The sequence below is a fragment of the Paramormyrops kingsleyae genome, chromosome 12, assembly GCF_048594095.1.
Source record: "Paramormyrops kingsleyae isolate MSU_618 chromosome 12, PKINGS_0.4, whole genome shotgun sequence".
Classification (NCBI taxonomy): domain Eukaryota; kingdom Metazoa; phylum Chordata; class Actinopteri; order Osteoglossiformes; family Mormyridae; genus Paramormyrops; species Paramormyrops kingsleyae.
In genome coordinates, this window is record NC_132808.1 from 26,419,997 (window position 1) to 26,443,324 (window position 23,328).

Below are 23,328 nucleotides of genomic sequence, written 5' to 3' on the forward strand. Positions count from 1 at the left end.
TTTTTACGAGTACACATATATTTATTTGCTGTAATGTGGTACTTACACATGCTCTGTTCATTTGCTTGAATGGTTGCACACTTTGATTTTATAGCCTCTTCCAGATTGCACAGGGAATGAGGCAGGGGGACACCCTGGATGGGATGCAAGTCCAGTCTGGCCATTTACAGACGCCAACCTGCATGTCTTTGCACTGCAGGAGGAAACTAGAGTACGTGCAGACTCTACAAAGCACAGCAGACCCTGGAGGTGTCAAGCTTCAATATTGCCTCTCTAGGCACAGATACATTTCTATATTTAGACGTATCAATTGTAGCCAGTAGATGGTGCTATGGGGCAATATGAAGTCATGCCACTGAAAATAATGGCACGCCAGCACTGACATTAACAACGATCTAACAAATCCTGAAAAATTACCCAGTGTCAGATTACATTGGAAGCCACCCCAGTTGCCTCTCTCGCCAACGAAATAAAAACGGAATCTGGATTTAAAAAAAAAAAAAACATTGGTTTGCGGCGTGTTGTCATAAGGTTCATGGATAACGCTATATATATATGCTTGCGATCGGCAAATGCTACCGATGGGGACCCCCGATAGGCAAAATATTAGCTTATTGCCACCCCAGTAAGAACGCCGTGATTCAGGGTTGTGTCACCAGTGCTCAGGTGTGTGGTGATTGTGAACATTCAGGCGATCCGCGGTGGAGCTGGTCCTTTAAAGGGCACGAAACGACACACATACCACGTCCCTGCTTATCAGATTAACCCTGACCTAGCCTAACTAAATAACCCCACTCAGTTATCTTGTTTGTGTGACATTTTTATATGCACTTCTCAATTAGTGGGGTTCTTCTGTTTTAGCGTTGCGCACAAACCCATGCGCCCAGCCAGAAAATGCCCCTTATTGCAAAGAGCCAGTCCAGGCCTGGTGTGTACCATTTCAGATGTAGGGTTTTACAATGTATACCTTTAGCTCTTTTTCCCCCAACTATCTTGCACTTGTTTCGTTCAGATCGATCCCCCCTTAAGATGGCTGTGTGCTTAAGGTGTAATAAATATCTGTCTCCTTTTCGGAAAAAAGTTTCTGCGCAATAAAAACGTTTAATAGAAGGTCCATTAGTTTTCTATACATGCTTGTCATATTCAGGAGCGCGGAGGGTCCAGAGCCTGTTTTGAAAGCTGAAAAGTAAACATTATTATGCTTTCAATGTTTACGGATGTTAAATAGTCACTCTTTAGCCCTCCGTATACTATATATCTGTAAGCAGGAGAGCTGTAGGGTGGAGGGGCGGGGTTACATTTTATAGATGATTTTTTTTTTCTGGAAATGTGGAAACAAACAGTACAGTGTCATAAGTATTGGGACAGCTGGCCATTACACCCACAGGAACCTTTCTGACATCCCATTCTAAATCCATAGGCATCAATGTGGAGTTGCCCCCCCTTTGCAGCTATAACAGCTGCCACTCTTCTGGGAAGGCTTTCTACAAGATTTTGGAGTTTGTCTGTGGGAATTTTTGTCCATCCATCCAGTAGAGCATTTGTGACAACAGGCACAATCTGCGTTCTAGTTCATCCCAAAGGTGTTTGATGGGGTTGAGGTCAGGGCTTTGTGTGGGCCAGTCAAGTTCTTCCACACCAAACTCACCCAACCATGTCTTTATGGACCTTGTATTGTGCACTGGGGCACAGTCATGCTGGAAGAGCAAAGGGCCTTCCCCAAAATGTTCCCACAAAGTTGAAAGCATAGAATTGTCCAAAATGTCTTTGGGCATGGTGAAGCATTAAGAGTTCCCTGGAACTAAGGGGCCCAACCCAACCCCTGAAAAACACCCCCATACCATTATCCCTCCTCACCAAACTTTACAGTTGGCACAATGCAGTCAGGCAGGTAACGTTCTCCTGGCATCTGCCAAACCCAGACTCATCCATCAGACTGCCAGACAGAGAAATGTGATTTGTCACTCCACAGAACACGGTTCCACTGCTCCAGAGTCCAGTGGCAGTGTGCTTTACTCCACTCCATCCGACGCTTGGCATCGTGCTTGGTGATGTGAGGTTTGCATGCAGCTGCTCGGCCATGGAAGCCCATTCCACGAAGCTCCCAGTGCACAGTTTTTTGTCCTGGGGTTAATGCCAGAGGAAGTTTGAAACTCTGCAGATACTAAGTCAACAGAGCATTTGTGACTTTTACACATTATGCACCTCAGCACTCGACGACCCGCTCTGCAACGTGGTCTGTCACTTCGTGGAAGATTTTTTGTTGTTCCTAAACATTTTTACTTTGCAATAATACCACTTACAGTTGACCATGGAATATCTAGCAGGGAAGAATTTTATACACCTATGGCAGTGGGTCTGAATGAAAGGTATGAATTCAGTGATTAAAAGGTGTGTCCCAATACCTTTGTCCACATAGTGTATTTTTTCAAAAACAGCAATGATTAAAATTTGAACTTGGGATCATATGAAGCCCGGTAAGATAATGTGATTCGCTTATTTTACTCCGTTAAGGAAGACCATGGGAAACAGAGAGTGTCAATACAGAGTGCACACCGTAAATCCGATTGTAAAACATGTATAAAGTTCGGCTGGATAGATGTCGACACAGGTGGTCAGGTGACTGGGGCTTATGGAAGAACAGGAAAGCTAATTATTATTTTATAATCGTAAGCAGTATACGGCAGTTATGGGTAGCTCGCTTATCCCGAAAAGCTATTTATTCAGTATTACAGCTTTTCGTGTGGGACACTCAGGAAGAAGCGATCATAATGCGTACATGCGGAACCTGTGAAGCAGATACACAGCTAGATGAATGTCTCATAAACGCCGCCTGTCACTGCAGTCCATCGGGGGACCTTATCTAACACGCCACTCCTTTCCGTGCCGCTCGCTATGCGTGTCGTCCATGTGCCGCAAGCGCCCCGGCCTCCTACCCCCCCACCTCCGGTTATACAATGACCGGCAGTAAAACGCCGCCACCTCCTATAAAAGCTATGCGCAAAGTCCCCGCAACCAGGAGCAGAAGCCCAAGCCGAGATTAACCCGGACCCGGACCCGAACTTCCCACAGAAGGTAATTCTCCGAGTAACGGCACCTGGAGTTAGTCCGCATGGCGACGCCGGGCGCTCCATACACTGTGGCCATAATAAAAAGCAGATCTTACTAATCACTGCCATACTGCCGTTTTAAACTACTAATGTGCAGTTTATAACGAATAATGTATGTGCCGGATTTTATACGTTTTAAGCGTATAGGCTGCTGTGAAAGTTTTAATGTAAAAGTGGTTTACAGGAGTAGTGAAGCACTAACATATTCCACGTATTTATACTGCAGTAAAAGTAAATTTCCGCACGTGCTTTATGGCTTTCTGCGAAGCTTTAAAACAAATTATTCTCTGAACGTGTTTTCTGCGTTTGAGATCAGGAGAAACGTTAACACAGTCACAATGTGAATTTTACATTAATGTTTAATTAAATGCTTATTTCTTTGTCGATTCTATCTAAGAATCTTCAAATTATTTCGGCAGTTTCAGTAACGGCTTTGACATAGAGCGGGTTTCGGACAGCTGCATTGGTTCAGCCTGTGTATATATACACTATTTAGAATTATTTCAGAGTATGGCTTATAAAACTTTCTTGCTTTTACAAATAACATTTTTATATGTAAGTCTGCAGTAAAAATTCATGTTGTTGCGGTCTTCTTGGTTGTGACATGCTGTACGTGTACTGAACGCCCTGGGTACCCGGTGTAACTTGGTCAGCAATACTCTCCAATATAGCACTGCTGATGGGTTGTTTTGCTTTTTAGTGCAGGAGCGGTAACTTACCAGCCCAAATTAGATAAAACAATTTAACAGATTCATATTTCGCATGCAAATGTACAGTTACCCGGTCTGCCCGTCAAAGTACTCCTGGGGGACGTAACTATTTATTTATATGTTAAAAAATTAACATTATCTGTTGAAGCTTTTCTCTTGATACCTGGTTCTTATTATTCCAGAGTGATGGCAGATCGGGCCAACGATGTAAACATCGCAATGGTTGAGGAGCCCAGCTCCAACGGAGACTCCCGAATCTCTGGAAGTCCTGAGAAAAGGCGCCACTCTCCACATGGAGCTGTGGTGAGCTTCCACAACATTCATTACAAGGTGGATGTCAGCACTGGACCTCTGTGTCGGAGGAAGATTCACACCAAGGAGATTCTCATCGAGCTGAAGTAAGTCCTCGTGCTAACGGTGGCGTGTAGCTGAGGCCACCATGGAATCATCTCCGCATCTCCACTGGTCTGAGTGCTTTGAGAGGAGCGCCGTCGCTAGGAAGGTGCTGGCAGTGTTGGGCACTGAAGTTCTTGCACTGTATGCCGTGACTTCTGCCTGAGTTCTCTGACAAAATCAACTTAAATAGATCCACCAAAGTAGGTTACAGAGAGACATGTAATATTTCTAGTAAGCTGAGCTTTACTGACCAAAAGTCCAGCTGTTAGAACATTCTTAACCTTTTTGAGGCTCCTTGCTGTACTCTTGGAGAATCCTTCAGGGTTCTGCCCTCAGTGGGCGGCCTCTCTCGTCATTTGGGCATGTGTACTCTGATGAGTCGATGCCCTTTGCACTGACCACTTGGTGTTGGCCGAACCCCCTATTGTCTGAGATGAAAGCCTCTGGAGCAACAATGGAAGTCGCCGCTCCAGGAAAACCATGCTGACCAGTATCTTAACATCTGATCCTGGCTATTTCTTTATTGTTTGATCTACAAAAAAGAAAATACCCAGGGAGTCGAGCTTTTCTCCCTATTCAAACTGTTAAAACAAACTGTCCAGGAGCAGGACGTGCAAAAGATCACAGATGGAGAACTGCATGTCTTCAGATGACTGTAGATGCCAATCTGTGACTTAGGGAGAAACACCTTGATTTGATAAGGTGTGATGTCCATGGTGATTTCTGTGATGTCTGTGGTGATATCTGATAGTGCTGTGTCGATAAAATCGATTCTCTGATTCTTAATCGTCATCATAATTTCTAAAGATCGATTCGTACATCCAAAGATCGATTTTACCCTTTAACATTTTCTTCCCTTTTTACAGCTAAAATAAGGGGAAAAAAGTCCAGACGGGCATTTTGAGGCTTAGGTGTTAAAGGGTTAATATCTTTAATCACGCGTATCGTGAATTCAATGACGCGACAGTAGGTGATGTTAAAGTTCACCGGGGAAAACTGTATTAACAACATGGCGTCGGACACTAGCGATGCTTTGAAAACGCTGGTAACTTTAAAAGCTGCGGTCTGGCAGCATTTCGGGTTCAGAACGGACAAACAGACAGATGAGCTTGACAAAAGCAAAGCGATTTGTAAGGCATGCCAAATGGAGGTGAAGTATTCTGGAAATACGACCAACCATTGATGAAGGTATAGACACCTTTGGTGTCCTCTGTTGGTTGTCCTGGATCTGTTCGGTAATTCTGCCCAACAGCATATTTGTGAAAGCAATTGTATCAACATTCTGGGAGGGGGATTGGTCCTTACAGCCATCTTTAACTATCAATATTTCTTTAATTTGTCGATGAATGTCAATATAATACTAGTATTAATATGTTGCACAACTACACAGTCATGTGATTAAGGTAACAGATAAAAAAAAAAACTGTTTTAAAAATACTGACCCAAATCGATATCGGATCGGAACAGATTGGATCGAATCGTGATAATCCATTCTAAATCTTGAGAATCGGAATCGAATCGATTCTTGAAATTTGAATCAATACCCAGCACTAATATCTGACATGTGCTGGTGATTTCTGTGATATCCATGGTGATATCTGACATGTGCTGGTGATTTTTTTGGTGTTTTCTTTGATGTCTGTGGTGATTTCTGTTATGTGTTGGTGATTTCTATCCTGTGCTGGTGCTTTCTGTAGTGTTTTCTGTGATGTCCATTGTGATTTCTGTCATGTGCTGGTGATTTCTTTGATGTCTGTGGTGATTTCTGTTCTGCGTTGGTGATTTCTGTTCTGTGTTGGTGATTTCTATCCTGTGCTGGTGCTTTCTGTAGTGATTTCTGTGATGTCCACAGTGATTTCTGTCATGTGCTGGTGATTTCTGTGTTGTGTGTGGTGATATCTGACATGTGCTGGTGATTTCTGTGGTGATTTCTGTGATGTCCACGGTGATTTCTGTCATGTGCTGGTGATTTCTGTGTTGTGTATGGTGATATCTGACATGTGCTGGTGATTTCTGTGGCAATTTCTGTCAGTAAACAAGCCCAGGTGACCTGTCACCTCTTTAAATATCTCGGGTGGGTTTTGGAAAGCAAATGAAGCCCTCGGGAGCAAGGGGGGGTGGGGGGGTTGTGAAAGACAGCTTTTACAACGCAACACACCGTGATCACGTGATTATCAATCACTGTGTGCATCTCCATGGCCATGAAAGTGCTGTGCCCCCCCCCCTCCCCCACCACAGGCCCAGTTAAGCTTGTTAATGACTGACAAACATTTTACAGAGATTCACAGCTCAGATTAAACCTCTCTGGACAATCCTATTATCTGAATTAAGCTGGTTAATAATGATATTAGTATTATATAAAGATCGAGAAAGAGAGGGAGCTTATGGGAGATTCTGTCTGACCCCCAAAAAATACACCGGAGGGTGTAATGTGTTTCAGCGCCATTTTAGTGTCTTACGAAAGCGTCAGTCAGAGTCCTAGGATATGTCCGTGAACATGCTAATTAAGCTGTGTAACGTAGCATTTTAGGCAGCCTGTTCCACATGACAACCTGTCATAAAATACTGTATAAAACACTTATCCTAAACCTTTAGGATAAGGCTTCCCTGTCTGTGCTGAGGAGTGCGGCGTATACTTTGCTCTGCTGAAAGACTGTCCTTCCTCTACCTTTGTGTAACTTGCTGTTCTTATCTCCCTGGACTGGTGTTTTTCAGTAATAAATCAGCATTCCTCACCTGCACACATGTGCTTGTGTTATGTTATTGACCTGAGCGTCTCTTAAATGAGCTTTCAATGTGAGTAATGCTGTTAGTAATAATGCCTTCTGATCTGTGTGTCTCGCAGTGGAGTTATGAAGCCCGGTCTGAATGCTATTCTGGGTGCAACAGGAAGTGGGAAGTCATCGTAAGTGTTTTTTTTTTCCATTGTTGCTCTTTTACACAAACTGTCAGAGATCAGCTCTAGTGCAGTGGATTCAGTATTAGCCTTAAAGGAAACTGCTGGTGATTGTTTCACTGTTTAGTCAGTCCTCTCCATAGCTCTTCTGTCCTCCACTCTTATCCACTTAGTTCGGTTGACTGTGTGCTTTCTGTTGTCCTGATCCATTCTGTCTCATTGCTCTCTTCTGGAAGGTTCCTGGATGTCCTCGCGGCCAGAAAGGACCCCTCTGGCCTCTCTGGGGAGGTTCTGATCGACGGAGCCCCACAGCCCCCTAACTTCAAGTGTCTCTCAGGCTATGTGGTTCAGGTATGGATTAAGTCCCATCATCAGCCAGAGAGAGAGCCATGTTCACTTCTGGGCACTGTATGCCTGCTCTACTGCATGTACAATACCAGTCAAGAGTCTAGACACACCTGCTTTTACTGCATTTGTCTCTATTTTAGCTACATTATTCACCTTACAGCAAAAGTCCTCCAGACCACGATGTAATGCATATCAAGTATTGCAAGAGTGCTTTCTCTTGCACTCTCAGCGGAGGCGGACGCACTTCTCTCCCTCTCCCTCCCCTTATCTTCCCTGCTTTGCTTCTCTCGTCTCGTCTAGTCTACTGTCTTACTGTCTATACTCGAGCGACCCTCTCAGCCCTGCTCTTCAAAACTAAGGAAATTATGGATTTGATCAACTGATCTCTCAATGCAATTGACACCATCTTCTCGCAGAGGAGCGCAGGTTCGGGGGAACCTGACTGTCCTGCAGGAACGTACGCAGCTGGCTACACGATGGACGGATGGGAGAAGTGGAGGGTCGTGTGTCTGGCAGCTCTTTCCGTGGAGGACATCGAAGATATCTACCTATTCGGAACCTTGATAACGGGTCTTATGCTGATTGGATTAGGCATCGCCCTGGTTTATCGGAAATTGAAGAAAACGGTGACAGCCGCTCAAAGCCCCACTAGGCTGGCCAAATTGATTGATGGTCTTGGCAGAGCTGTTGGCGCTCAGACTATGGCTATAGATCGCAAACTGGATAACATCACAGTGTCAAATGACCGCAGATTTGATTACATCACCGTGACTATGGACCGAAGACTGGATAACATCACGGAGGAGCTCAAGGCTTTGCACAGGATTTTAGACGGCGGAGACCAGCGTGGACATTAGAGGAGCTGCGAAATTACAGCTTCTCGCCCAAAAACCCAAACAACCCTATTCTATCTTCTTTTGGCTTCCCCCAAATCAGCACGGGCCTTGGCCAAGGCCTCTGCTGAGCTCAACAACTCCCCCTGAAGAACAAGGCAGTGAGACTCTCTTGCATTCCTCTCCCCCAACCACAAGGACACCCTACCCCCATCCCACGCCTTCGCCGCTTCATACCCCCCAGCGTGAACGAACGGGTCCTTGTACAGCGCGGATTTGCTGCAGGAACGGACGGCTGTTTGTCTATGCTGGACGACCTCCACCTCCCCATTCCCCTCCCCTGTTGCAAGTCTCGACTTTAGTGTTGTGAGCTGTAGTGACTATGTGCTTATTGCTGAGGTGTTTTTTTCTGTTCCTATATTGTACTTCCTACTGGAGTACAGTCTGGGGGCTGGTTTTTTTATTCACCTCCACTCTCCTAACGTAATCTGTTTCTCTGAGTTTTCCTACAGTCCCCTGTCTTCCTGACCTGTCTGCCCCCCTGTAATGTTTGTGTATGTATGGTCGGGTTGATGGCCTCCTTTTCGCTGGTACTTGTGACTAGTGACATGGTGAATTGCAACAGCAATAAAGGGAACCAAATCAATCAAAAATCAAATCAAAATCAACAACCAAGAGAAGTGTTCACCTCAAAATTTTCTCAAATTTTAGACTCTTCAAAATAGCCCCTTTTTGCTTTGATGACAGCATTGCAGACTCTTGGTATTCTCACAGCCTGCTCCCACATGTAGCCACCTGGAATGCTTCTCCAACAGTCCTGAAGGAGTTCTGAGCACAAGTTGGCTACGTTGACCTAACTCTTCGATCCAGCTCATCCCAAACCTGCTGTGTAGGCTTTAGGTGGGGGGATTGTGGGGGCCAGGTTATCTGTCACTGCACTCCATCTCTTTGCATATTCACAAGGTAATACAGTACGTACATACTCTGGATGTGCTAAGGGCCCTTATCGTTTATCGATTTTCAGTAGGTGTGTCCAGACGTCTGACTGGTACTGTAATTTTGAAAAGTCATGCTTCAGAGAGGGAGCAGGCCTCCCATGCTGCAGAGTTTGCACACATGTTTTTTGCTGAACGATGTGTGAGCGCGACCACACTTTCGGTTCCTTATCCGCACGTTGATCCCATGTGCACCATGCCCTGTCTCCCTTCCCCAGGATGACGTTGTCATGGGAACCCTCACGGTGAGGGAGAACTTCCGCTTCTCGGCCGCCCTGAGGCTGCCCACCTCCATAACCGAGAAGGAGAAGGAGGAGAAGGTGGAGCAGCTCATCCAGCTCCTGGGCCTCGGCAAAGTCGCCAACTCCAGGGTACAGCAGAATCTCCCCCGACATGCCCTGTGCCGTGCTGGTTCTGCTCCCCCACAATCCACAAGGTTCCTTTGCTAAGCGCAGACACATGATGCGGTTGCTGTCATTTCTGCAGGTTGGGACCCAGCTGATCCGTGGGATCTCCGGTGGCGAGCGAAAGCGGACCAACATTGGGATGGAGCTCATCATCGACCCTTCGGTGCTCTTCCTGGACGAGCCCACCACGGGCCTGGATGCCAGCACCGCCAACTCCGTCCTCCTACTGCTGAAGAGGTACTGCGGACATACTCATCCTCGCCGAGACCTTCCTCCCTTAATGCAGGGAACACAAACACCTTCCCCTACATGTCTGACAGACCCGACATGAAACATGCACCCTTTTCACACCTCACTTTTCAGAGGCCTGAACTGTCACATGGCCGCATTAATATTTGGGATCCATTGAAACTTAGGAAGTTGGTCCAGACACCGAGCCAGTTGGTGCCTCTGATCCCCAATTGTGCCACGTTGGCCCCCTCAGGATGTCCCGCCAAGGGAGGACCATCATCATGTCCATACACCAGCCTCGCTATTCCATCTACCGGCTGTTCGACAGCCTCACTCTGCTGGTGAGCGGCAGGCAGGTTTACCACGGCCCGGCCCAGGAGGCTCTCGACTACTTCTCTGCCATTGGTGAGGCCAGCGCCGCTCCCATGGGGGTCAGGGAGCAAAGGGGCAGGGCTTGCTTTTCGTGAAGCTGTGCTTGCTTGGTCTTCCAGGATACACCTGTGAGCCTCACAACAACCCAGCAGACTTCTTCCTGGACGTTATCAACGGTGATTCGACGGCTGCAGCTTTGGCCAAAATGGCCGATTCTGGAGGTGCGGCTTTCAGGTTCCGCTTGTGACATTCAACAGCCATGCGATGGCCACCGGACCTGCTTGAGATTCAGTGCATACGACGTTCACGTGTGACAGAAGTCACTCTGTATTCAGTTCACTTTCCCGCCCCCTCCCCTCTCCAGACGTGGACTTTGAAGAAGAGAGCAGCCAGAGACAGAACACAGAAGAGTGTCTGGTGATGGAGTACAAGAAGAGCACACAGTACAGGGAGACCCAGGCAGAGCTGGAGAAGATCTCCAAGGGCAGAGACCACAGCATCAGCCCCAAATCCCGCACCATCACTTACAGCACCTCCTTCTGGCACCAATTCAGATGGGTACTAAAGAGAACCTTCCGGAACCTTATGCTGAATCCTCAGACCTCTGTTGCTCAGGTGCACATTCTCCACCTTCCTGTTTGTCTTCAATGTTGGGTGTAGTAACAGCGCAGGTGTCTGTCATTCCATATGTTTTAACAGACATCCTTATCTGCTGCTGTTTGGTGATGTATTTCCTGAAACCTGTTTCCCGAAAAAGCAAGCACAGAAAGCTAAACAGTTTATGCTTGGCAAGAGGGTACTTTTCCAAATACATCATATGCACAATCACATACAAAGCATTTTATATTTCTGAAATGGAGTATAAAAGGCTGTAATTGAAAAATGTAATTGAATTTGAAAGCTTTTGGTTCTTGAAAATTCAGTTAAACTTTGCTGTGATTATGCATATCATTTAAGTCATTTTTAAGACTTTGATTCTTTAAGGCATCATAGAGCTTTTTCTTGGTTCTGCTGTGTCTGTTTCTGAGGACAGTTTTCCTCCATCAGATCAGCGTCACGCTATTTCTAGCACTCGTCATTGGAGCCATATTCTTTGGGGTAAAAGACGATCCGAGCGGAATTCAAAACAGGTAAAAGCTTGACTTTGTCAGTTTTGAACATGATTGATGAGACTGAGGTTGCGTGTGTTCATTGTGTTAGCACAGCCCTCATAGAACATTTTATGTGTGGTCAATAAAGAGCAGTATAGCTCATGCCAGTGAAGCTCACTCTTTGTAGGGTTCTGTGGTGAATGACCGTGCATTTGAATGTTCCTCCTGATGTTGAGATGTTCTCTCTGGTGCAGGATGGGCACTCTCTTCTTCATCACCACAAACCAGTGCTTCAGCTCGCTGTCCGCTGCCGAACTCTTCATCACGGAGCGGAAACTGTTTGTGTGCGTACCTGTGACCAACTGGCTGTATCAGAAAGCAATAGAAAATCTACCAAAGACTGATTGTATCACGCTAACCCATCACACCTAGAGTGCAGATGTTTCTACTTTTTTCACATATTTTTGCACATATGTTTCTGGGTGTAATTAAAGAGTTCAATACACTTGAATGTCTGCTGGTAAATATTATCAAGCATATCTGACTCTATGAAGATCTAATGCTGATCCTGCCCCTGTGTCTAGGCATGAGTCCATCAGTGGGTATTACAGGGTCTCCGTGTACTTTCTGTCCAAGATCCTGTCGGACATCCTAACCCTGCGGACCATTCCGGCCATCATCTTCAGCTGTGTTGCATACTTTATGATCGGTAAGACCGTCTTCAACTGTGTGGTGCTTACTTTATGATCGGTAAGACCGTCTTCAGCTGTATCACTTACTTTATGATCGGTAAGACCGTCTTCAGCTGTATCACTTACTTTATGATCGGTAAGACCGTCTTCAGCTGTATCACTTACTTTATGATCGGTAAGACCGTCTTCAGCTGTATCACTTACTTTATGATCGGTAAGATTGTCCTCAGCTGTATCACTTACTTTATGATCGGTAAGATTGTCCTCAGCTGTATCACTTGCTTTATGATCGGTAAGACCATCTTCAGCTGCAAAAGTTACTTTATGATCGGTAAGACCGTCTTCAGCTGTATCACTTACTTTATGATCGGTAAGATTGTCCTCAGCTGTATCACTTACTTTATGATCGGTAAGATTGTCCTCAGCTGTATCACTTACTTTATGATCGGTAAGACCGTCTTCAGCTGTATCGCTTACTTTATGATCGGTAAGACCGTCTTCAGCTGTGTCGCTTACTTTATGATCGGTAAGACCGTCTTCAGCTGTATCACTTACTTTATGATCGGTAAGATTGTCCTCAGCTGTATCACTTACTTTATGATCGGTAAGACCGTCTTCAGCTGTACCACTTACTTTATGATCGGTAAGATTGTCCTCAGCTGTATCACTTACTTTATGATCGGTAAGATTGTCCTCAGCTGTATCACTTACTTTATGATCGGTAAGATTGTCCTCAGCTGTATCACTTACTTTATGATCGGTAAGATTGTCCTCAGCTGTATCACTTACTTTATGATCGGTAAGACCGTCTTCAGCTGCATCAGTTACTTTATGATCGGTAAGATTGTCCTCAGCTGTATCACTTACTTTATGATCGGTAAGATTGTCCTCAGCTGTATCACTTGCTTTATGATCGGTAAGACCATCTTCAGCTGCATCAGTTACTTTATGATCGGTAAGACCGTCTTCAGCTGTATCACTTACTTTATGATCGGTAAGATTGTCCTCAGCTGTATCACTTACTTTATGATCGGTAAGATTGTCCTCAGCTGTATCACTTACTTTATGATCGGTAAGACGAGTCTTCAGCTGCATCAGTTACTTTATGATCGGTAAGACCGTCTTCAGCTGTGTCGCTTACTTTATGATCGGTAAGACCGTCTTCAGCTGTGTCACTTAATTTATGATCGGTAAGACCGTCTTCAGCTGCATCAGTTACTTTATGATCGGTAACATTCATCTTTGGCCGCATTGCTTACTTTACAATCACTAAGATTGTAAGAACCTTTGGCTGTGTTGCTTACTTTACGATAGGTAAGACTGCCTTTGGCTGTGTTGCTTACTTTACGATCCGTAAGACTGCCTTTGGCTGTGTTGCTTACTTTACGATCGGTAAGACTGCCTTTGGCTGTGTTGCTTACTTTACGATCGGTAAGACTGCCTTTGGCTGTGTTGCTTACTTTACGATCGGTAAGACTGCCTTTGGCTGTGTTGCTTACTTTACGATCGGTATGACTGCCTTTGGCTGTGTTGCTTACTTTGTGATCGCTAACATTGTCTCCAACCGCGTTGCTTACTTTACAATCAGTAAGATCATCTTCGGCCGCGTTGCTTACTTTATGATTAGTAAGATCATCTTCGGATGTGTCTCTTACTTTATGATCGGTAAGATAGTCTTCGGCCACGTTGCTTATTTTTCTTCAGCTGCATTAGTTACTTTATGATCGGTAAGACTTTCATTTCTTGTCAGTAGCTTGGCTTTACAGCTACAGCTCAGTTTTTGTTATTCTGTGAGGATCACTGATGATTTTAGTGTATTTTTCTCGGTGAGAAAATACCATGTGTCTCTATGAGATCTTTTTAAATGTGCCCTGTCTACTCTCCACTTTCTTGAGCAGATGTTGAGGCCACATTGACAGTGACTCTACCGCGGTCATCTTGTTCCCTGTCTTCTACAGGTCTGAAGGCTACCGTCTCAGCGTTTTTCATGTTCATGCTGACGGTGGCGCTGTTGGCCTACACAGCCACAGCCATGACCTTCGCTATCTCCGCTGACCAGAGTGTGGTGGCCATAGCCAACATCTTTATGACCATCAGTTTTGTGTTCATGATGGTGAGTGACATCTCACGCTCACCAGACACTTGCATGTCTCCCCTGGCCCCGTCTGCTCCCCTCTTAATCTGAAATGCCAAAAGAACAAATTTAACCTTCACAAATTGACGATAAAAGCCACATGTGTGTCCCGTGCTTCAGATCTTCTCAGGGCTACTGGTGAACCTGCCCAGCATCATGGACTGGCTGGCCTGGTTTAAGTACTTCAGCATCACTCGCTACGGCTTGACAGTAAGCTCTGGATTTACCTAGAAAAAAATATATGAGACCTCCATGTTTTAGTTTAATATCTATTAATATAACGTATTCTTTTTTTAATACAATAGGCCCTGCAAATAAATGAATTTAGAGGCCTAAATTTTTGTGAGCATTTACCTCCGCCTCCTACTGAAATGCCAGACATGAACTGCACCATCATCACACCTGGCTTAACGTAAGTACCTCCATACCTACTCTCACACATTACTCAGTCACTCTGACATAGTTCATATTACAGTGGCGCCTGTGGTTCACGAAATCCGTTCCAGGAAAGTGGTCGTGAACCAATTTGTCCGCGAACCAAGGCAATTTTTCCCATAAGAAAGCATTGAGATTCGATTAATTCGTTCACACGCCTACCAAACAATAATTTTGTTAATTTTCTGGTTTTTATAGTAAAAACTTTAAAGAAAATCACAATATAGTGTGGCCACGGGCGGACCGAGGCATAGCAGAGAGAGAGACATGGAGACTTGCTTGCCCAGGAAATCATGCTCTTTATTAACAGTCCTTAACCCTTGTATTGTTAACATAAGAAATTTACAAACGAGAGGAGGCCATTCGGCCCATCAAGCTCGTTTGGGGAGAACTTAACTAATAGCTCAGAGTTGTTAAAATCTTATCTAGCTCTGATTTAAAGGAACCCAGGGTTTTAGCTTCCGCTACACTAGCAGGAAGACTATTCCATACTCTAACTACATGCTGTGTAAAGAAGTGCTTCCTCAAATTTGTTTTAAAATGTTCTCCCGCTAATTTCCACTTATGGCCATGAGTTCTAGTATTTAGACTTATATTGAAATAGTCATTTGGCTGAACAGCATCCAGACCCGTTAGAATCTTATAGACCTGAATCATATCCCTCCTTAGTTGTTGTTGTTATTGTCAGTGTTAATGGTTGCGTTTCTCTATTGTCGCACGTGTGTTTGCCCATGTCTTGTGTGTACCCAGTCCAATCCTAACGCGTATTTAGCGTGTGTAAATCTCTCACTGTGTGTGCATCTTACAGTTCGGCGTCTGACAACCTTGTGTTTCCCGTCTGTGTATTTGGGTTCGGTGCTTGTTGGTTGCCTGTTGTGGTCCTTCTATTTACAATTGCACGCAGGGCATGCTGGGATATGCTGGGGCATGCTGGGATATGCTGGGGCATGCTGGGACATGCGCCCCGCCGGTGCTGCACTAGTATAAAAAAAGGAATCTGGTTGAGGAATCTGTTCGTCGACCAAATTTTCTACACAAACCAATGCACAAATTTTTTGGTCGTGAACCACAGCGTTCGTGAACCACAGCGTTCGTGAACCACAGGCACCACTGTACCCGAGTTCCCTGTCAGTATACAAGCCAAGGGACCTGTAGCACCTCCTACTGGCCGATATTGCATATGCACTAAAGAGAGTCACATAGGAAATTGTCACTGAAAAAGAAATTAACCAGGTGAACCAGCAGCTGCAAATGTATGTCTGTAGAAAACTCTGCAGAAAAATTACTTTTGATCAGTTAAATCCAGGGTTGACAGAGAATCCTTTGTGAATGTTAACTATTTCTCTTCAGGTGTACTGGGGAAGACTTTCTGAAAGAGCAGGGCATTGACTACTCAACATGGGGACTCTGGCAGAACCACGTCGCCCTCTTAATAATGACCATCATCTTCCTCACAATTGCATACCTGAAACTGCGCTTCATCAGAAAGTTCACATAAACCAGGAGTCAAGTTATCAAACACTTATCTCATCACTTCCATAATACAGCTCAATAGTAATCAATCATTTCAGAAGATTCAGGGTCAGAAATTCTCCAGGACATGATTGTCCCAAGTGCTGCTTGTTTAAGGACAGTCTGCAGGCTGGGTTTCCCCTTGCACCGGGTTGAAGTGCACTGGACAAAGTCACTAAACGGGGCCAAACTGGGCAGTGCAAGGAAGAGCACAGTGCATGAGAGCCCCAAAGCACAAAATGAGGAGGGGAGGAGCTGAGGGCTTGGGAAACAGGAAGTGATGTCATCTCCTCAAATCCTTTTGTCTCTCTTCTACTGTATATATGTATTATTTATGATGATCAATCACACATATGTCATCAGTAAGTTTCTTAGCCCTTTGGTTTGGCAGGTTTATTTACATAACAAAGTTCCACGCTCCAAATCAAGAAAACCATGAATGACAAATGAGGTGTAATTAATTAGAAAAAGAAGTTTGTCTTGGAAGAGAATTCTGAGTGATCCACTTTGTGTACGTTGACTGATATATTTTATATATTAAATAAATGTACTGGGTTCTGGTGGACGTACAATCGCAGTGGTGAATTTCATTCTGAAGGAGGTTCTCTGGGGTGGCGCATGATAAAAGCCATACAGTGAGATGGCATCATTCAGAAGGAAACCAGCGGGGGGGGGGGCATGTACAGCATGTCCCCATAGGAACAGACACCCTGCACACACCCACATGGTGACTGACATCTGGGGAGGAAAGCAGATGCGTTAATGCAGGACTCACGCAGCCCTGTCTGTGGTTGATGCAGCCCTCTTTATGCTTCACACATTCACACATATTCCCTACCCTCCCCAAAGCCCAGGTCCCCGGTTTACTGCCAGACACATTGCCTAAGATTACCTTATTGCAAAAATGTCAGAGTCCTTTAATCACAATTCAAAGGGGAAAAAAAACAAGGATTCATTGCAGGGTCAGAGGCCCTTTCCTCCTCCTTGTCTCCCTGGTTGCCTTTCTTCAACTCCCTCTGCACTGCAAAAATGGTCTCCACCACAGCAGGAGCTTCTCAGCATTCTTCAACAGCTGGGCAGTGGCATCTGGCCTGCATGTAAGCGAAAAGCAATCAAGGGCTCGGGTCTCTAACACATCCGAGAGAGAGAGAGGCGGTCAGGGGCTCGGGTCTCTAACACATCCGAGAGAGAGAGAGAGGCGGTCAGGGGCTCGGGTCTCTAACACATCCGAGAGAGAGAGAGAGGCGGTCAGGGGCTCGGGTCTCTAACACATCCGAGAGAGAGAGGCGGTCAGGGGCTCGGGTCTCTAACACATCCGAGAGAGAGAGAGAGGCGGTCAGGGGCTCGGGTCTCTAACACATCCGAGAGAGAGAGAGGCGGTCAGGGGCTCGGGTCTCTAACACATCCGAGAGAGAGAGAGAGGCGGTCAGGGGCTCGGGTCTCTAACACATCCGAGAGAGAGAGAGAGGCGGTCAGGGGCTCGGGTCTCTAACACATCCGAGAGAGAGAGGCGGTCAGGGGCTCGGGTCTCTAACACATCCGAGAGAGAGAGAGAGGCGGTCAGGGGCTCGGGTCTCTAACACATCCGAGAGAGAGAGAGGCGGTCAGGGGCTCGGGTCTCTAACACATCCGAGAGAGAGAGAGGCGGTCAGGGGCTCGGGTCTCTAACACATCCGAGAGAGAGAGAGGCGGTCAGGGGCTCGGGTCTCTAACACATCCGAGAGAGAGAGAGGCGGTCAGGGGCTCGGGTCTCTAACACATCCGAGAGAGAGAGGCGGTCAGGGGCTCGGGTCTCTAACACATCCGAGAGAGAGAGAGGCGGTCAGGGGCTCGGGTCTCTAACACATCCGAGAGAGAGATGTTAGTTTGAATTGTGCTGATTGTTCTTTTCATTTTGGTGGCACTGACTAATTCAATGGTGGAATTATTTACTTTTGAGACATGAGTTAATTGTTTTGGGTGAGTTACAGGCTTTTGCAGCTAAACCATCGTGTTGTGCTATATGCATAAACTGTTTTGAGAAATGCTCCTATAGTCTTGAAATGTTACGTATGTTTCCTGAAATGTGCCAAAGCAATTAAAAAAACTTCAGTTGTCATAAAGGTTCCTTCAGTGGTGAAGTATAAGGAAAATAGCCTAAAAATAGAGGTTTTATTGTATGATAAAATTAGAAACTGCTTGTCAGGTGAATCCTGAATTTCATTTATGTGTGTTCAAGCTTTTAAGCCAAACAATCACAAACCATAAAAACCACCTTACAAATGTTACAGTATTCCTGTCTTGCAGAAAATACCAACAATGTAGAACCTTGTAATGGTTTCTAGGACATAAGTACATATGGTTTGCTGCACAAGAAAATTCAACTGACTATAGAGAAGTGATAGTGAAGTAAATTGAGCAATAATTGACACATTAAGATAGTTCCATAGTACATTTTCATGTCGACAGCATGACTTAGCATTTTGACTGGTACGTTTCTAGGTAATGATTCAGAGGTTTCACATTATGGTGGCATTGGCTGAATGGCTGTGACACCAACACTGCATTTTGAAACAAAGTGAATGAAAGGTTTTGAATGAATTTCTTCAGGTTCCTGGTTATCCAAACTATTGTGCTGCAGTATACAAACTGTTTTGAGAAATGCACAAGCAGCTGAAAGAACCTCAAGACTGTTTAGAACAACTGTCCAAAGCAACCAAGAAAATGTGTAACACATTCAGGTTTCTGTGAAGATAATCATAGAAACCGAAGGTGCCAGATTTTACAGCTATGCTCATTCCCAACTGTATCTGTTAAAATACATACAACAGGCAATGTAACTCATAATGTTTGGATACATAATATAGCAGCTAATTAAAGAATTACCCATTCACTGCTTTTATTCTTTTTTTATGTGGCTCAGTGGGTTAGGATGCTGAACGCATTATTAGAAGGTTGCTGGTTCTAATCCCATGGTCAGCAGAGTCACATGAGCAAAGCCCTTAACCGCCAATTGCTCCCGGGGAGGAACTGTCAGACCCTGCATTCTTAAAAACCTGCTTTGCTTTGGATACATGTGCCTGCTAAATAAATAAAAGACATAACTGAGGAGGAGGATAAGCATGTGCTCAGTCATGTCTGCTGCTGTTCCACGTGCCGCCTGCCACAGGCATTACGGGAGTCACCTCAGACTCAGCTTTTCTTGTTTTTGCTGCCTCATTCCTGTAGCGAAATCCGACGCCAGTCTGAACGAATCAGGAAGTGCAGCCACGTGATCCCGACCTCGGCTGAGCCGCTCGAGGAGCAACGCTGCAGTTGGTGTGAAAGGTCTTGACATGACTTATGTTCCTGTTTATTGTTCCATCAGAATTGCACAAGTGGTCTGACACCTCCAGCCCATGGCTGGCTGGCCAACCACCTGCAGAGATCGATGGGCAGCCGGTAGAAGCAGCTTGTATGATATTTTCTGTAGCTCAGAACATGTCAGCATCCAGGGGACAGACCCCCACCATGGCTGAGCCTGAGATTGGTGACCCACGGGGCCACACCTCTGCAGGCGGTGCATTCCCCCGGCGCTCTGAGGTTACTTCCACTGGCTTCGTGATGGTTCCATACTTTGTGGACATCAGCAGAGTAGCCATGTTTGGACGTGACGCGGGCAGCAGCACAATCCCTAGGGGGCATGGTCCTTCTCACTAGAGGAACCCCCCCCCCCACCTCAGTCAGGGGCTGGAACAAAGGTGCAATCCAGAAAGATCCAACTGTGCCACACGCACGCAGTCAGGGGCGACTTCTGGGTCTCCCCCCCCTCAACACTGGGCATTCCTGCTGAGGACGGGGAGCTTACATATCCAGTGGGGAAAAATAGGGTTAGGTGAACGTGACCCCAAAAGATACTGACTTTGGGGTTTGCTTTGAGCTTATGCTTATGTGTTTTTGGGCAGAGAGCAGCCCAGCAGGCACTGCTGGCCATTCCATCTTTCTCCCGCTCTGTCTTAGTTCCTAATCTTCCCTAATGTGTCTCCCCCGTTCCCTAGACCGCCACATGGTGTAGCGGGCTGAGCATGTGGCTCCGTCTACAAAGTCAGGGGTCATGGGTTTGAAGCTGGCACATTCCAATGTTGCTTGTTCTGTATTTTGTTTGACTTTTGTTCCCTAGTGTTTGTAGTTCTGGGTTTTGGTTTTCTTAGTGCTTTATGACAGTTCTCCCATTCATGGTCCACCCTCCCTGTGTTAGGATTTGGTTTTTTATACTTGTATTTTGCATCAATCTTGTATTTCCAGTGTTTGATTAGTATTTTCTAGTTTAACCTTCCTAGTTCAGTGATCTCTCCCTGTTCATTAGTATCACCTGTTGCTTGTACTGTGTTCTGCTTTGATTGGTTGATAAGTAATGCTTCTCTCCTGTGTCCTCATTAGCTCAGTCCAGTTTGTGTATTTAAGTTCTTACTTTAGTTAATTTCCCTGATTTGGTTGTTGTGTTAGTTTGTGTCAGAATGTGTTGTGTTGATGCTCTCTTTGGGTTTCCTCGTGCTGTTCCCTGTGTTGCCCTTTTAGATGTTTTTGTAGTTAGTCCTTGGTTTCTCTCATTTACTTTTGACCCCTTGTGGTCCTTTACTTTGTGCCTTCGCCAGTATTCAGCTCGCTAATAAACACCTGGACATGCTAGAAAATTAGGAAATAAGCACATAGTAAATCATGATGTACCCCATGTGAACAGTAAATAAACATCTCTTTAGTTTTGCGTCACGGTCTCGCTCAAAGGCGAGCGTCTGGTGGCCAGGTCTCCACCCTTGGGCTGGTCCAGGCATGGCCTAAAGGGGTAAAGTGGGTTTGCCCACCACCAGCAGGGGGAGCTGTGGGGGACATGTGCAGTGTAGCTTAAACTGCTCCCCCTGCAACTCCATCCCGGTTAAGAGGCAAACGATGGATGGATGGATGGATGGATGTTTAGCAGGTTAGGCTTTATGGATTGTGAGTTTTATTAATTCCTGCTTGTTGGCATGTTTTACTCTCCCAATAAACGCATGAGCTCACAGCATATTTTCCTGTGAGTGATGGACATCCAGCAGGCAAAGCGGATGCTGAGGAGAGCCAGTGGCTACAGACACTGGCCGCTGTGTGTACAGCCGCAGATATAGACAGTACCTCTGTACAAGCCAGGACTTCCAGAACTAAGCAATTTCAATAGTCAGAGGCAGGATTTTCTAAGTTTGCGTAACAAAGCTTAGTCAAACCGTTTTTGTGCATCGTACCATAGAATTTTTTTCTACACTAGCAAATACAAAGGGGGTATATACATGTGCGTGCTAGGCATGCCAGAACATGCAGATGCTGCCAGCGCTACACTGCCCCCCCTATGGTCAGCCGTCCCAATGACCACCACCAACAGTCCCTACCTCAGCCTTGGAACAAGTCTCAAAGGTGTGGTGGCAGCCGCAGGTGCATCTACAATGGGGGGTGTTAGCTCCCGGGTCCTCGAGTGCTGGCGGCCGCCGGCATTGCAGCCCCTCCTCCGCTACCTCAGGCAGACGCAGCTGTCAGTCCTGCTCCTGCTCAGGCAGCTGCTCCATCTCTCGCCTTTCCCGCTGACTCGGCCGCCGCTGCTCGTCCGGCTTGCGTTGCTCCTGAGCCAGCTGGGCCCCCAGCGTACGGCACACCTACCCCCGACTGAGGAGAGCAGCCTCTGCTTGCTTCCTCCTTTGGGCAGGCTTGCAGCTGGGGTCGTGCTGCTCCTCACGGCTCAGAACCTCCGGAAGCTCTCGCCTTCCCCGGTCGCCGACGCCGTCCCAGATGGGGAGCCACTTTGTGGGGCGCTGTGGCGAAAAGGACCACACAACAAACACAGGGAAGTTACACTGAGGACGGCAAGGAACACACACGGCGGGTAGTTACACAATGGCTAAGACACGCGAGAGCCGTAATTTACCTGTCAGTCTGTCATTTTATCGTACTGCATGCCTCACTGTGAATGCTGAATGGGAGCCACAGAATCTTACCATGGGTATTAAGCAAAAGCATCTCTTTTACTTAAAAATGTTTTAACATTTTTCATGTCGATGATTTCTACCAATACCTACCTGAACAACAAATCAAATGCATGTAGTCGATGGTGGTTCTGTGCTACAGGTAGACTTGTAGTCAAGACCGCCTAAACCAAGACCAAGACACCACCAAGACCAGAGGGTATCGAGACCGAGACAAGACCAAGACTAAGACCAAGACAGACCGAGTCAAGACCAAGACCAAGACCGAAACAGAAAAAAAAGACTCCCTTAACTTTTGTGTGCTGTTGAGGACTGACATGATGGGTACTGACTGGTCCCAAAGTCATCTGACAAAATAGCTAACACCTCCAACAACTGTCTAAAGGATGGGAAATATGTAACTGATTTCAATTATACTTAATTTGTAGATGAAATTGTAACATCAAATTGAAGATACACAATTATAAACTTGAAATTGCATCATGTCCCATTGTAGTAGTACTAGCCAAATGACACTGTATGATATCAACTTCCCTGAAATGGATTAGGCCTGTCAAGTCAACACAATGTGATATGCAGATATTATTTAAAAGTCAATGGTCACTTTTATTTAGTCAAACACCACCATTTTAAGTAAAATACTGTAATCAAACAATATAAAGACATGCGCACACGTCACATGAATCAAATGCAAACTACAAATACTATATACCAATACAAACTGCACATCAAATTGTGCGTTAATAAGAATAAGGACAAGTGCTTAAAAGATTCTGACATCTTGCTGTCTGCAGTGGCATGTGATTACACATTTAACTAACGTTTAACTAGCACTACACTTATTTTGCGCATATAAGGTGTATTTTGATTGGATGAGCGCCAATGTCTGAATCACAGCAAAATGCATGGATTGGTTGCATTTGAAGGGCGTGAAAGCCGAAATAATAATAATGTTGCATTATCGAACGTTATGTTGTGTGTCATGGATACTTTTCGCTCCAAATCTCCCGATCACTATGTCGATCTGAAACAGCAAGACCAAGACAGCGAAACCAAGACAAGACCGAGGGATCCGAGACCAAGACAAGACCAAGACCATAGACCGTCGAGACTGTGACAAGACTAAGACAGTGTAAAACCGGTCTCGAGACATCCAACTCTAGCTACAGGCATGTCTGAAAATGGCAGACACGGCTAGGC

The 23,328-nt window shown here is 45.6% G+C and overlaps 1 protein-coding gene across 2 annotated transcripts; it reads left to right on the forward strand.

Annotated features, from left to right (window-relative positions):
- The first annotated feature begins 2,653 nt into the window (after positions 1 to 2,653).
- LOC111852103 (broad substrate specificity ATP-binding cassette transporter ABCG2-like) lies at positions 2,654 to 16,728 on the forward strand. 2 transcript variants are annotated; one of them, XM_023827636.2, is made up of 16 exons: positions 2,654 to 3,075; positions 4,003 to 4,218; positions 7,062 to 7,121; positions 7,349 to 7,463; positions 9,507 to 9,659; positions 9,775 to 9,932; positions 10,180 to 10,331; positions 10,418 to 10,519; positions 10,663 to 10,913; positions 11,346 to 11,428; positions 11,644 to 11,733; positions 11,974 to 12,098; positions 14,040 to 14,194; positions 14,336 to 14,425; positions 14,521 to 14,627; positions 16,001 to 16,728. In XM_023827636.2, the coding sequence occupies exons 2-16, from the start codon at positions 4,007 to 4,009 to the stop codon at positions 16,146 to 16,148; spliced, it is 2,001 nt and encodes a 666-aa protein (XP_023683404.2). In that variant the 5' UTR covers positions 2,654 to 3,075; positions 4,003 to 4,006; the 3' UTR covers positions 16,149 to 16,728. The 2 variants fall into 2 exon arrangements, with proteins under 2 accessions (XP_023683404.2, XP_023683405.2); XM_023827637.2 differs by lacking the exon at positions 2,654 to 3,075 and adding an exon at positions 3,442 to 3,665.
- Positions 16,729 to 23,328: the final 6,600 nt, after the last annotated feature.

Coding starts and splice junctions, on each gene's coding strand:
- LOC111852103 (XM_023827636.2), top strand. CDS start 4,007: ATGGCAGATCGGGCCAACGATGTAAACATCGCAATGGTTGAGGAGCCC. Junction 10,332..10,417: donor CGACTACTTCTCTGCCATTG/GTGAGGCCAGCG, acceptor TTGGTCTTCCAG/GATACACCTGTGAGCCTCAC. Junction 10,520..10,662: donor CAAAATGGCCGATTCTGGAG/GTGCGGCTTTCA, acceptor TCCCCTCTCCAG/ACGTGGACTTTGAAGAAGAG.